The sequence below is a fragment of the Mus caroli genome, unplaced genomic scaffold (assembly GCF_978045245.1).
Source record: "Mus caroli unplaced genomic scaffold, Mus_caroli_1 scaffold_11, whole genome shotgun sequence".
Taxonomy (NCBI): domain Eukaryota; kingdom Metazoa; phylum Chordata; class Mammalia; order Rodentia; family Muridae; genus Mus; species Mus caroli.
In genome coordinates this window covers 1,172,626-1,187,198 of record NW_028227266.1, presented here as the reverse complement: position 1 = coordinate 1,187,198, position 14,573 = coordinate 1,172,626, and the positions used below count along the sequence as shown (strand labels likewise).

The 14,573-nt window shown below is 36.3% G+C and overlaps 1 protein-coding gene across 6 annotated transcripts in view; it reads left to right on the top strand.

Moving 5' to 3' along the window:
• Gria4 (glutamate ionotropic receptor AMPA type subunit 4) overlaps positions 1-14,573 on the top strand; it is a 392,371-nt gene that overhangs the window by 321,840 nt on the left and 55,958 nt on the right. For 5 of the 6 annotated variants that reach the window (XM_021173095.3, XM_021173096.3, XM_029481411.2 and 2 more), the window contains exon 10: positions 8,459-8,569. In XM_021173095.3, the coding sequence (XP_021028754.1) occupies positions 8,459-8,569 (111 nt within the window). Of the gene's footprint in view, positions 1-8,458; positions 8,570-9,920; positions 10,571-14,573 lie in introns of those variants that run through there. The other variant, XM_021173097.3, reaches the window with a different exon arrangement.

Genomic DNA, 14,573 nt, shown 5'->3' with positions numbered 1-14,573 from the left:
AAGTTTCTTTTATGAATGTGGGTGCCCTTGCATTTGGAGCATAGATGTTCAGAATTGAGGGTTCATCTTGGTAGATTTTTTCCTTTTAAAAGTAAGAAGTGTCTTTCCTTGTCTTTTTTGATAATTTGATTAAAAAATGATTTTATTAGATATTAGTGGGCTACTCCAGCTTTTTTCTTGGGATCATTTGCTTGAAAAAAATTTTTCCAGCCTTTTACTCTGAAGTAGTGTCTATCTTTATCACTGAGGTGTGTTTCTATACACTGCAAAATCCTGGGTCCTGTTTACCTATCCAGTCTGTTGTCTGTGTCTTTTTATAGGGGAATTGAGTCCATTGATATTATGAGATATTAAGGAAAAGTGATTGTGGATTCCTGTTATTTTTGTTGTTAGTGATTGAATTATGTTTGTGGGGTTATCTTCTTTTGGGTTTATTGAAAGAAGATTCCTTTCTGTCTTTTTCTAGGGTGCACTTTCCCTCCTTGTGCTGGAGTTTTCCATATATTATCTATGGTAGGGGTGGATTTGTAGAAAGACATTGTGTAATTTGGTTTTGTCATGGACTATCGTGGTTTAACCATTTGTGGTAATTGACAGTTTTGTTTTGTATAGTAGCCTGAGCTGGCATTTGTGTTCTCTTAGGGTCTGTATGATATGCCCAGGATCTTTTGGCCATTAGAGTCTCTGTTGAGAAGTCTGGTATAATTCTGATAGGATTACTGCTTTTAATATTCTTTCTTTGATTTGTGCATTTGGTGTTTGATTATTATGTGATAGGAAGAATTTCTTTTCTGGTCCAATCTATTTGGAGTTCTGTAGGCTTCTTGTATATTTATGGGCATCTCTTTCTTAAGGTTAGGTACATTTTCTTCTACAATTTTGTTGAAGATATTTGCTGTCTCTTTAAGTTGGGAATCTTCACTCTCTTCTATACCTATTATCCTTATGTTTTGTCTTCTCATTGTGTCCTGGATTTCATGGATGCTTTGGGTTAAGAACTTTTGAAATTTTGCATTTTCTTTGATGGTTACATCAATGTTTTCTATGGTATCTTCTGCACCTGAGATTCTGTCTTCTATCTCTTGTATTCTGTTGGTGATGCTTGCATCTATGACTCTTGATCCCTTTTCTAGGTTTTCTATTTCCAGGGTTGTCTCCCTTTGTAATTTTTTATTGTTTCTATTTTCATTTTTAGATCCTGAATGGTTTTGTTCAATTCTTTCACCTGTTTGATTGTGTTTTGCTATAATTCTTTCAGGGATTTTTGTGTTTCCTCTTTAAGGGCTTCTACCTTTTTACCTGTGCTCTCCTGTATTTCCTAAGGGAGTTATTTATGTCCTTCTTAAAGTCCATCATCATCATGATATGCAATTTTAAATCAGAATCTTGCTTTTGGGTATATTGGGGTATCCAGGACTTGCTGTGGTAGGAGAACTGGGTTCTTATGATGCCAAGTAGCCTTGGTTTCTGATGCTTATGTTCTACAGCTTGCCTCTCACCATCTTGTTATATCTAGTACTATCTGCCTTTGTTGTCTCTGGAACCTGTCCCTCTTGTGGTCCTGGTTGTGTCAGAACTCCTTCGAGTCCAGCTGTCTCAGTGATCCTCTAATTCTGGGATCCTCTGATCCTGAGATCTGGATATATCAGAGCTCCCATGTGTCAAGCTGCCCCTGGGATGTTGAAATCCTAGTGTGACCAAGCTCCTGAGATCCTGTTGTGTCAGATCTCCTGGAAGTCAAGCTTTCTCTAGGTTTTTCTGGGGTGGATGGGGATCCAGAGCCCTGGGTTTGCTCTGGGCATAGGTGCAAATTGGAAGGAACCCATGTCTCTGGCTGGGCAGGTGTTTGTATTTCCCTGGTTCCTGTGAGGGTCCCAGTTGTGCTGCGTATTGGGAAGAATATGGTGGCCTCAACTGTGATCTTGAGTGTGTCAGAACTCCAGTGTTCCTGGGTTGTCTGATCTCCTGGAAGTTGAGCTTTCTCCATGATCCTGTGATCCTGTGATCCTGGGCAGTTCAGGGCACCTGGGAGTTGGGCTCCCTCTGTGTGATGTAGGAGTGGGTGCAGAGCCAGCACTCCAGGTCTGCTCTGGGTGTAGGTTCAAACTGGAAAGAGCCCATACCACTGGCCAGGTGGTGGTTCCTGTGTCCCTGGATCCTTTGGGTCCCAGTTACCTTGGTGTTGGGGCAGATGTTCCACCCTCCTCACCTGTGATCCTGGGCATGTTAGAGTACCTGGAAGTTGAGATTCCTCTAGGTGTTGTAGTACCAGGTACAGAGCTAGCGCCCAAGTCTGCTCAGGGCCAATGCCTAGGATTCTTCACTTTATCTTTTCTATAGGATTATCTAGGATGTCAAGAAAAGAGTTGTTAAAGTTAGCTTCTAAGACCTATTTTTTTTAACATTTGGCTGTTTGGTTGTTTGGTTGTTTGGTTGTTTTTGGTTTGGTTTGGTTTGGTTTTTTGAGGGTTTTTTGAGACAGGATTTCTCTGTTTAGCACTGGCTATCCCAGAACTCACTTTGTAGACCAGGCTGGCCTCGAACTCAGAAATCTGCCTCCCTCTGCCTCCCAAGTGCCGGAATTAAAGGCATATGCCACCATGCTCAGCTCTAACATTTGGCTGTTTTTGAAATATTTTAATTAATATTATTGCTAAAATTTGGGGGGCTCTACTGTGCTCCAAGCATCAGACATTGTGCTTTATATGGTACAATCTTCATAGCCAGAAAATAACTTCAATTTTACTATGTATATTTCTCTTAAATGAGAAAATTATGTTTTAACAAGGGTTAGTTATAAATCTTGTAAAAAATTATTGAAATGTGTATAACTCTAGAACCTCCAATACCATGCTCTGCCTGAACAGACCCTGACTGAGGAATTTTGTTTTAGAAAAGCTAGGATATGCAGTCTACTTGAATCTTAAAGAAAAGGCATGTGACATTACAAAAAGGAAAAAAAAAAAAAAAGACACTCACAGATGGGGAAAAATATCACCAAAGCAGGCTGAAGGGAGGAGAGGATGTGAGATTTAAGATTAGCCATAGAATTAGAGATTAGATAGGTAGAGAAAGCAGAGGGAGCAATGCGGGCAAAATCTTGGCAGCAGGACAGTCAGAGCATATATGGAAGTAGCAATGGCTTTCCCAATGGTTTGCTCTCATCTATCACATAAGTGTACATCTGAATTTGTGTGTGTGTGTGTGTGTGTGTGTGTGTGTGTGTGAGAGAGAGAGAGAGAGAGAGAGAGATACAGAGACAGAGACAGAGACAGAGACAGAGACAGAGACAGAGAGATGTAGTTCTGCTGCACAGCACAGCTCTCAGTTGCTGGGCTCAAGGAAGCATGTCTTTGCCTGCAGTCTTGCAGCTGAAACATAGGACATTTTGGGTCAACCAGTTCAAGTCAGAGAGTGAGGAAATTGGGTGACAATTCATGAGCCAAATTCGCAGGCTTATTGACTAAAGGAAGGAGACACAATTCCCAAGAAGAAATACCCGGGCTCTACTCTCCAAGAAAATTGCCAGCCTGACTATGGAGCTGACAGAGTACTTCATAGGCCACTAAAACTGTTGACTTCTGGGTAGGAAGAGGGAGGAGAGGCAAACTTCCTTTCATGCAACAAACTGGTTGACCATGCAGAGCTGGTCAACTAAGCAGAAACATTTTAAATGCAAAAGGTGATCTTCTATCTTACAAAATAATGACTATAGCTAAACAAATAAATAGCTCTTAATAAAACTGAAAAGAACAGGAAGAGGAAACAGGTGGGGTATTTATACTACTGAATCTTTTCATGACCTGTTCAACCAAAATAGTATCAAGAACTATGGACTCTCAAAGAGAAAGAAGAAAACAAATTAGAAGAATGATACACAAACATCTTCACATGCAGCTAACATCCATCCAAGATCTTAAAAGAGAAATGAAGTGTGAAATGATGCAGGCTCATCTGTCTTTGTTTTCACAGTAGCATTCATCAGCTAGGCATTGTGTCAGGAATATTAAACTTAAAAATGAATAGCTAGTGTGAGAAACACTGGGCTGGTGAGACTAGGCAGTGTGTCTGAACAATGAGAAATCATTCTTGTAAACTGAGTTCTTGTCAGTAAGAGAGTATGCTCTGAGCATATGTCAGAGAGGCAACCAATCATTTGTCTAACTTCCATAGCCTGAACCTTGATTCAACATCTCATCACATCAAAGTCTGATATTTTCTGAACCAGACCCACCCTAGGTAACTAGAATCTTCTTATCATGGCATTAGTACCCCAGGCTCCAGAGGTTGTGCTCCAGAGCTACAATTGCATGGGTTCATGAAATTATAATGCTAAAAATTTATTTATTGAGATTAGATTATATGCTGAGTACTATCATGGAAAACTAATATTTGTTCCCACATTTAATTCTCATGACATATCCTCTAGAAATGAATGTACATGGACAATTGAAAGTATCTAGAATTAAAAATATTGCTTTATCTATTCTTTTTGAGTTATGGGTACCTACCACTTGAGAATAATTACTTCTCTTTAACAGTATGAATTATTTGTTTGAATATTTCTTAAACACTAATATGGGAGGTAAGACACATGACAGAGCAAGAAATCCCTGTAGGCCACTATAGATCAAACACTGAATACAGATACATGAACAAGTACACAGATTTTCACTGGGAATCTAAGCCTTATGAACATTATGAATAAATTCTAGCAAACATAAAATGAGCACTCACTTTTGGAAGCCTTTCAACATACAAGCAAAAATGTAAGGAATTACTTTGCTGACTTGCCTTCTGTGTTCTCCTGAGGCCAGGAAACTTCAGTCCCTGTAATTTAGCACCTCATCCTAAAACAGCAAGGGATTAAGTAAAATAGCCTTTGTTCTATCTCTGCAGGAACTGCAGGGTTCTAACTCAGCATACTAGTCAGAAGCCACAGGAAGAAAAAGCAGCACTTTGAAAAGTGATTATAGCATTTATTAAAAAGTTTCCTATAAAAGCTATTTAAGAAAAGGGGGGAAAGCAAAAAGATCCTAATTGGGGCAAGAATTTTTTTTTTCTCTCATTTCTTTGTCTTTAGTACTTATACATCTTCAGAATACAGGATCACATGTTACAAAGCTCATCACAGGATCACACATAAAATCAAATCATAAATTGAAACAGAAGTTTACAACAGAGAATGGTTACATGCATATCCATTAGGAGTAATTGTCTGGCTAAACACTTATCACCTGTCAGAGTTCCACAGGTCCACTGAAATTTAAAATCCATAACTAAGTGATTAGTAAAGTTTTGTGTAGATAAACCCAGTCAATATTTTATCTTCTCTCCTAGAACCTATAATATAATAAATTATTTCTTTTTTTTTATGACCTTTGGTTAATTGTGGGGTTTTTTTGTTTGTTTTTTGTTTTGTTTTGTTTTGTTTTGTTGGAATGCACTCTGAGTAGTGTAGAAAGCCTAGTTACTATTTAGAGGCAATTAAATATGACACATGGAAGACTGACAGAGTTATTATTGCAGTTTTGATTATCAGAAAAGGATCTAATAGCAGTCCCACTATAACAGAGCTTAGCAATCACTGATATAAGTTTAGGGATTTTTACAGGATCATCACTAAGAATTAAGAAGTCTCTAGCTCCTCCATTGGGGGCCCTGTGATCCATCCAATAGCTGACTGTAAGCATCCATTTCTGTGTTTGCCAGGCACCGGCATAGCCTCACAAGAGACAGCTATGTCAGGGTCCTTTTAGCAAAATCTTGCAAGTGTATGCAGTGGTGTCAGCGTTTGGAGGCTGATTATGGGATGGATCCCTGGATATGGCAGTCTCTAGATGGTCCATCCTTTCATCTCAGCTCCAAACTTTGTCTCTGTGTAACTCCTTCCATGGGTGTTTTGTTCCCAATTCTAGGAAGGGGCAAAGTGTTCACACTTTGGTCTTTGTTCTTCTTGAGTTTCATGTGTTTTGCAAATTGTATCTTGTATCTTGGGTATTCTAAGTTTCTGGGCTAATATCCACTTATCAGTGAGTACATATCATGTGAGTTCTTTTGTGATTGGGTTACCTCACTCAGGATGATGCCCTCCAGCTCCATCCATTTGCCTAGGAATTTCCTAAATTCATTCTTTTTAATAGCTGAGTAGTACTCCATTGTGTAAATGTACCACATTTTCTGTATCCATTCCTCTATTGGGGGGCATCTGGGTTCTTTCCAGCTTCTGGCTATTATAAATAAGGGGTCTGCAACCCTATAGGTGGAACAACAATATGAACTAACCAGTACCCCCCCCCCCGAAGCTCGTGTCTCTAGCTGCATATGTATCAGAAGATGACCTAGTTTGCCATCATTGGAAAGAGAGGTCCCTTGGTCTTGCAAACTTTATATGTCTCAGTACAGGGGAATGCCAGAGCCAAGAAGTAGGAGTGCGTGGGTAGAGGAGGGGGGGAAGGTTTGGGGGACTTTTGAGATAGCATTGGAAATGTAAATGAAGAAAATACCTAATAAATAAGAAAAAGAATTCTCAAAATGTGTGGGTGAATACCTAGTGACTGTTATATGTGTTTAATAGTGACAGGAATAGCATATTAATAGCAGGAATCTTTCCTAAATGATTTATTCCTGGGCCTTGCCTATCAGAGCTTTGTCGTAGATATAATCTAAAGCAAAATCATTTCTGGATAATCACCTGCTAGTTAGTTACCTGTCCTATAATAGCTCCTGACACTTCAGTTCTAAGTTCTCACCCTACTAGATGGCAATCTTGAGCAATTTGTTTCATTTCTACAAAGGATCTTCTTATCAAATACATGCACAGTAACAGCAATAATCTCCATAGCACTCACTGTGCATACAAACTTTAGCAGGCATAGAATAACACAGCTCAGAGAAATGTGCCCAAGAGCAGCATTGTGTGCATAGTAGCCATCATTATTCTCCAATAGTAGAATACAATTGGTAAATCCTCAGTCTCCAGTAATATTCCATTGTCATAGTATTTTGTAAGGTACTCAGTTCTTGATTCATTCTATGTAGAAGTATTTGATTTACAAATGAGAAAATATTATGAACTGTTAGGGTGTGAATGGCTGTGATATGAGCACACTAACGTGTACAGGTAAGGAAGACCTTGGGTGTTCTGTCACTCCCCACTCATTCCCTTTGGACAAGTCTTCCTTAAAACCTGGAGCTAAATCAATAACTAATATGCCCCAGAAATCCTCCTGTCTCACTTCTCCCACACAGCAGGGTTATGGTCACATACACAGCCATGCAATGTCTTTTACATGGGTGCTAGTAATCTGAATTTAGATCTTCACACTTGCTTGCCCACAGGTCCATTTCTGTAGCCTCAAATAATATAACATTTAAAATTAAAGAACAAGTTAAAATGTAAGCTTTGAAAATAAAAATATTGCACATTCATATCTATCTCTGATGCAGTTCGTATTTCAGGAATTGAATTGTCATGTAGTGGTTACATAATATCAATCCAAAAACATATTTAAAGATTACTGTTTGCAAATAATAAATTTTTTACTTGCAATATGGGTGCTAACTTTAGTGTGCTCTGTAATTTTCTTGATCATTTTGAATAAATTAATTTTAGGCAGTGCTAGCCTGTGTCTATAGATGAGAAGACCAATATTCCTGAGGTTCCATCTATGCCTCATTCAGATCACTGCTTACCTTGACTGTTTCATGACTGTGAATTTGGTAACATATAATAAGACAGTATCTTTAAAAGCAAGAAAACTAGCTCAACATCACATCAGTTTTAATTTAAACTTCTATGGTGCAACTATTACTCCTAAGCTTCTGGGAGATCAGAAAGAGGGAACAGAAAAATTTTAAGTGTCAGAGGATGAGGATAACTGCTGTGAGATTATGTCTTTCACATTTAACAAGAAAGCTATCCCCATAGACTATCAACAATAGGGTTGCCTGAATAAAACCAGCATAATGACAGCATTAGTTGTCATGCCAACATGGGCAGAGGAAGTGCCACTTAGCCCACCCTTAGATGAAGAGATGCAGGTGTCAATACTCACTGAGAGAAGAAGAATCAGTTTCCTCCAGGGATGAGTTCCAATACAGGTTGTCCAGTCCCAAGTTGTTAGCCTTGTACCTATGTATGTATGAGCAAACCTAAAAAGATTCAGTAGGCTGTCTATATGTGTGTGCCACAATAATAATTAAGGAAGAGACCATGAGTTTTGGAGGACCCTGAAGGAGTCTGTAGAAAGAAGGAATGTCAGGGGTAATGTACATGTAGTGTTCCCATATTAAATTCTCAAAAAATATAAAGTTATGAATTTTTAGAAGACAATTTTTGATGTATCTATGATTAAGTTTGTTTTCAATACTCTGCTACTTGTAGCAGTCACTATTGCAAGGAGGACTGCAGTGACAACTTCTAAGGTGTGTTTAAATTAGCTTCTCTGTCTGGCAGGTTGGCTATTGGAATGATATGGATAAATTAGTCTTGATTCAAGATGCGCCTACTCTTGGCAATGACACAGCAGCTATCGAGAACAGAACAGTGGTTGTAACCACAATTATGGTGAGTTTTGGTGTATGCTTTATAGTGTTCCATCTTGTCCACAGGCAAATTTAACTCTCTGTCTGTGGTGAACATAGAGGGTACAGGCTGAATCTTAGTTGTGACCTGCTAAGGCTTTGAATAGATCTGTCCCAAGCTTGGACATACTCTGCTTTTTCATTGCCCTTATTTGCGTTACTTTTTGTTGCAATGCATTTGTTGGGGAAAGAAATTGACTCAGACATTAAAAATTGAGACTGTGAATCTGAAGTCGGAAATCTTTGAATTTTAAGACCCCAACACTGAACAAGCAATGTGAGGAAGCCAATCACCAATCAAACCCTAAAACCGTCAGGTGGACATGCCATGTTCTCACTGTTTTCAAAAGTATCAATTAAATAATCATTAATGGTGTTTAAATGTTTTTTTCAGGTTATCATGGAGAGTTATCTGTTTTTTCTGTTTCTAATCACAAGAATGTGAATGTGGAGATTTTAATGAGTACTTTTTAAATAACTGGACCCCTGATAAATTGATTTTGTTTGATATTTTTTAATGTAAAAAAAAATCCACCCACCGATTATTTTTCTCATAACCAATAGGAAATATATACATAATTTAATGAAATTCTAGGAATCAAGAAAATGTGATTTTTTTTTTCATTTGACCATGCCATAAAATTTAAAATGCTCTAAATTGTAAGGCTCCTGTGTGAAGGAGGTTTTCATAGAATTGTTTTTCAATAACAGAAAATTATATATATATATATATATATATATATATATATATATATACATATATATATATATATTCTTTTAAAAACAAGCATGCTCTTTACAGTTGGTGGTACTCAAAGGAGATCAACAATCGGTGACCTTTATATCTCATTTAAGATCATAAAGTTTCAGCTAACTCTTTGTGTAGGCAAAATATATTAACAATTATTCATAGAAACTCTTATTATAAGTAAAGTGGAAGACTTTGTGTAAATTAACTTTTATCTTACATAATTTTTATTCCTAGTTTTGGGGTTTTAGTAATGTCAAGATATTTTTAAAACTGACCCTGAAATCAAAGTATAAAAATACCAAAGAGAAACATTTGTCTATTGCAATCAGTTATGTCTCTGTCAGATGACCAGCTGGCAATTTAATGTAATTTAACCAGCCCTGATTGGGAGTTGATTATTTTAGAATGCAAATGCACCAAGAGCAGTGTTTGTGTAAACTTTCTAACTTAATTGTATAATATTTGCATGGGATTTGAAAGGCAGGATATATATTGAGAAATTCAGAAAAACATATATATTTCTTTTCCTTAAAAAAACACAGTAATGGAAATTCATACTTCAGTACAGTCCTCCTCTTTTCAGCCTCTGATGAAGAATCCTATTTTAAGAAATTGACCAAGAAAGACAAGAGTTCTGCGCTGTTCGACCATTCCTAACTAAGTCTCGAGTCTTGTTCTTCTGAGTATTAAATTTAAGCTTGTGTTTCATATGGGATTCTTCTTGGATAACCAAATCTGGACTACTAGAAAACATGGTTTTAAAATATATATTTATGTGTGACTTTTGTGAGATATTAGAACAAAATAAAGATTAATCTTCAGTCCTTATCTTTCTCAAGAAACTGGATGTTGAAAAAGAATTAACTAGTGATTCTGATATGCCTGTTCCTGTGTCACAAACTTAAGATATTATGTATGATTGGCTCGCAAAGAGGAAATTTCTGCCAAGTAAAGCTCTGAATTCTGTGCTTGTTTTCTAAATATATATATATATAATTGTTTGCTTAGAATCTTTTAAAATGTTGACCATTTTGTGAAACAAATGTATGATGTATTTTAAGGGTATAATGTAGAATCTTCTTCCATTAGCCTGTTATGAAAGTTGGGATATATAATTCTTAATGTCTGATTAAAAAATTGATTTTCCAAGCATGGCTACTCTTCAAGAAGCATGATATCAAAAAAAATAAGTAAAAAGGTGACTGAAAAGAAGTTGTTTCATATATATATATATATATATATATATATATATATATATATATATATACATATGTCTGTGTGTATATGTGTGTCTATGTGTATATATATGAATATAGATGTAAAATTCTGTTTGCTTGATAGTGATGAGATCAATATTTTTGTTATCGAATAATGAATATGAATAGTATCTCTGTCCTATAACTATCATCTTCATTTAAATCATTCGTTCGATATTTTTCACTACATACCTGTTCCATAATTCTAAAACAAAACAAAAAGTACTAGAGCACCTTCCCTTAAAGTGTTCATTGAACTTGATTCTGTTGAAAACCTTAGCTTAGAATCTAGGACAATCCCTTCATCTCCATTACTTTGAAAGAAGTATGATTACCTTTAGCTGATAAGATACAATAACTGCATGTAATAATCCCACCATATTCAATTCAAAAAAAATTCAATACAGATGGAGTTGGCTAGATGTTGCAATGAGTCTGATACAGAGCTCTAGATACTGAGCAAGCTAAGAATGAGCACTGGAGATCACGGACTTCTCATCTAAATGGGTATAGTGTTGCTGAATTTACTTTGTCTTCCCTTTGTATGCTGTGATAATTTATGCTGATACACTGTTGTGATATATGTTATTGTTAAATAAAATTGTTTGAGAAATTCAGTTATTCTTTCATAAATATTTACTGAGCGTCTGTTATGTGCCAGGCACCGGCATAGACCCTGAACTGTGACATAGATGACTCCTGCACTCTTGGGAGGTTATATCATAGAAAAACAAATGAGGAACATATTTCATGATTACAATAGCTCTCAATCTAAAATAAAGCGTGGTCAATTATTATTTTGTATGCTGTTGAAATTTATTTTTCCTTGCAAGTGTTGTGCATGTACACTGAATCTTCATCTTCAAGATCAATTTACTGTACTTGAACACAACTCTACCAAATATACTGACTATGGCAGAGCTAATCTAAATAGGAGACTATTGGCATTACACGGACTTTTATCTTTAATGTTCACTAACAAGCAATTAAGTAAAATCCATAATATTTGTGAGACTGTAAACACAGAGACTCCATTTTCTACACACAGATTACCAATTGCAAGCCACTTCAGAAAGCCAAATCTATTAGGCCACATAAATAGGAAAAGTACAGCTGTTGTGGTAAAGATAGCTCACTGCAGACTCAAGAAGAGATATATAGTGCTTCCCCTATAATCTTTGTATGTTCTTTGGCCATCGAACTCTACAGAAAGTGAAGCCATTCTACGGAAAATGTGCTTTACAATTCAGTGCCCTGTTTTCCAACTTAGTAACGCCTATTGTATATTACTTAACTAATGTGGTATTTTATATCATTTTAAGCATATATACAATTCTTTAGGAAATATTTACATAAAGACAAGTTTATTCACTGGAGCATCAGAATTGTGTTTCAAACATGAATTAATTTTATATAATCACCCTGTCATTCCTTAGTTTATTGTACTACAACTTTAACATGTATTTTAATTGTTATAGTTATCTAAACATTTTAGATATACTATATACATGCACATGTATAAGAAGCATCCATTCAGCCGGGCGGTGGTGGCGCACGCCTTTAATCCCAGCACTTGGGAGGCAGAGGCAGGTGGATTTCTGAGACTAGCCTGGTCTACAAAGTGAGTTCCAGGACAGCCAGGGCTACACAGAGAAACCCTGTCTCGAAACAAATAAACAAACAAACAAACAAACAAAAAGAAGCATCCATAATACATGTGTTTGTAGATATAAAATGCACATCAAAAATAGAAATTAATTCATTTTCTTTGCCATAACAAGTATTAATTCTTCTCTCCTCTAAAAGGCTTGTAGCAACAAAGTTTGTTTAAAAATCAACAAAAATGTTTTAGTTTGGAACTGTGACCCTTAATTTTTTTTTATTTCTTCCTTTTCTTTCTTCCTTCCTTTCTTTCTTTCTTTCTTTCTTTCTTTCTTTCTTTCTTTCTTTCTTTCTTCTTTCTTTATTTGTGTGTGTGTGTGTGTGTGTGTGTGTATGTGTGTGTGTGTGTGTGTGGTTTTGGCACTTGTTTCTTCAAGGTAGGGTTTTTCGAGACAGGGTTTCTCTTTGTAACCCTAGCTGTCCTGAAATTCACTCTGTAGACCAGGCTAGTCTTAAATTTACAAAGACCTACCAACCTCTGCTTGCCTCCTGGGTGCTGAGATTAGAGGCATGTGCCACCAAAGTCCAACTAATTCATTTATTCCTAAATTGAATAATAAAACGTTCATTTCCACTTTTTATAAATATTCTCACGGGACTATGTTATCAAGCTCCATTAAAATTTTTTGGAAAGAAGCAAGTATCCACACAGGAAACATGTGAAATATTCCAATTTTACTATTTTTTCCATTTTCAATCTTATTTATAATGGTTATAATGTTGATATTTACAAACTGGCAGTTTTTGTGCTTAATACATTGTTCCAACAGTTTTGACTTTGCTGAATTCAAATGATACAAAAACAACCCTTCAGTGGGAAAAATGTATTCTATTGATTATGTTAAGTTCAATTTAATTTAAGATTCAAAATCATTTTAATTCATTTATGGCAACATTTTTATGAGCAGGGCCTAGTGCTACAACTTCAGACTGTGATTTTTTTTTTTCCTGAAGTGAACCAGAAGGTTCAGAACAGCATACATCACAAGAATTATCTTAGTAAATGCATTGCTGCTAAGAAGTAGTGCAAGCAATATCACTTCCTTGGCATTACCATCCTGCAGAGTACAGTAGTTAATGATAAATAAGTAAGGAGTTATATCTTTCTCCTCTGATGTCCCCATTGTTAATCACAGGTCAACACAGAGGATTCTGCATAGCTACTTTGCAAAAACAGTTCACAAATTCCTCATCAGTTGTTCCACAATAACCTCATCGGTCTATTTTTTATTGCATCAAGGGGATTTGGTATTTTATTCACTCATAGTAACCCTAAAACTTAGTATTAAAATCTCCACAGTGTACAAAGTTTTAAGAGCTACCTGCAGATAATTTGTTAGATGGAAGATAAGGCCAAAGAGGCTGAGAACCAATGATTTGTGACTCTCATGGACTTGACATGAACGAAAAGCAAAGGAAACACTCAATAATCTGCTAGAGGGTTAAAAAGAAGAAAAAGAAATTCCCCAGCCTTCCTCTGCCTCTGCTCTCCCGGCCCCTTTGCTCTTCTTTTGCTATTCGCTGAGCCTGAAGGTCATCTGAGTAATTGTTGAACACAATCTTCAATAAGGTGAACATTTTCCCACCCTTAGTTGGCATGTTTCACAGGAAAATCAAAACTTGAGGGTACCATCTGACCAGAAGAAAAATGAGGAAAAAAATGAAAGAGGATGCTATATAAATATTTCACTCTCACATAACTATGCCTGCTTCAGACAGCTAACCTGATTGCTAGAGGTCATTTTGAAGATCTGAATTATATTCTAACATTACTATTTAAAGGTAATGGTCCTAGTCAGATAGTGCTTATCAGGATATCATTGCAATCACTGTGAGTCTACTGTGTGTCAGACACCATGGTAGAAGAGAAAACATTTTATCTATCTTTTTAACTTAAAGTCTTGTAAAAGTTTCATTAGCTGGTGGTCAAAGATATAAATCTTTTATTTTGCTCCTTTGCTTGTAAAATTATATGAAATCCCAATTAGTTTTAAGACTCTTAATGGATATAACAACTATAAGAGTTTTGACATGTTCAAAAATAAAAGCCCAACTTCCTCCTCTGTCATTTGTTAACAAAGTGACACTGACCAATTCAGTCAACCTACAGGATTCTCAGCTTTCTTGTCTATAATATGACACATGCTTACTTCAAGATACAATTAAAAATGTAAATGAAATTATACAACTCAAGAAGTCATTATATTGCACCTGGCACAAAGGAAGCACAAAGCTGGGAAGAGAAATTACTTTTTACAATAAATATGGTGTTGTTGGTCCCACTAGTATTCCTTTACAAGGAGACAACTGACAAGTTT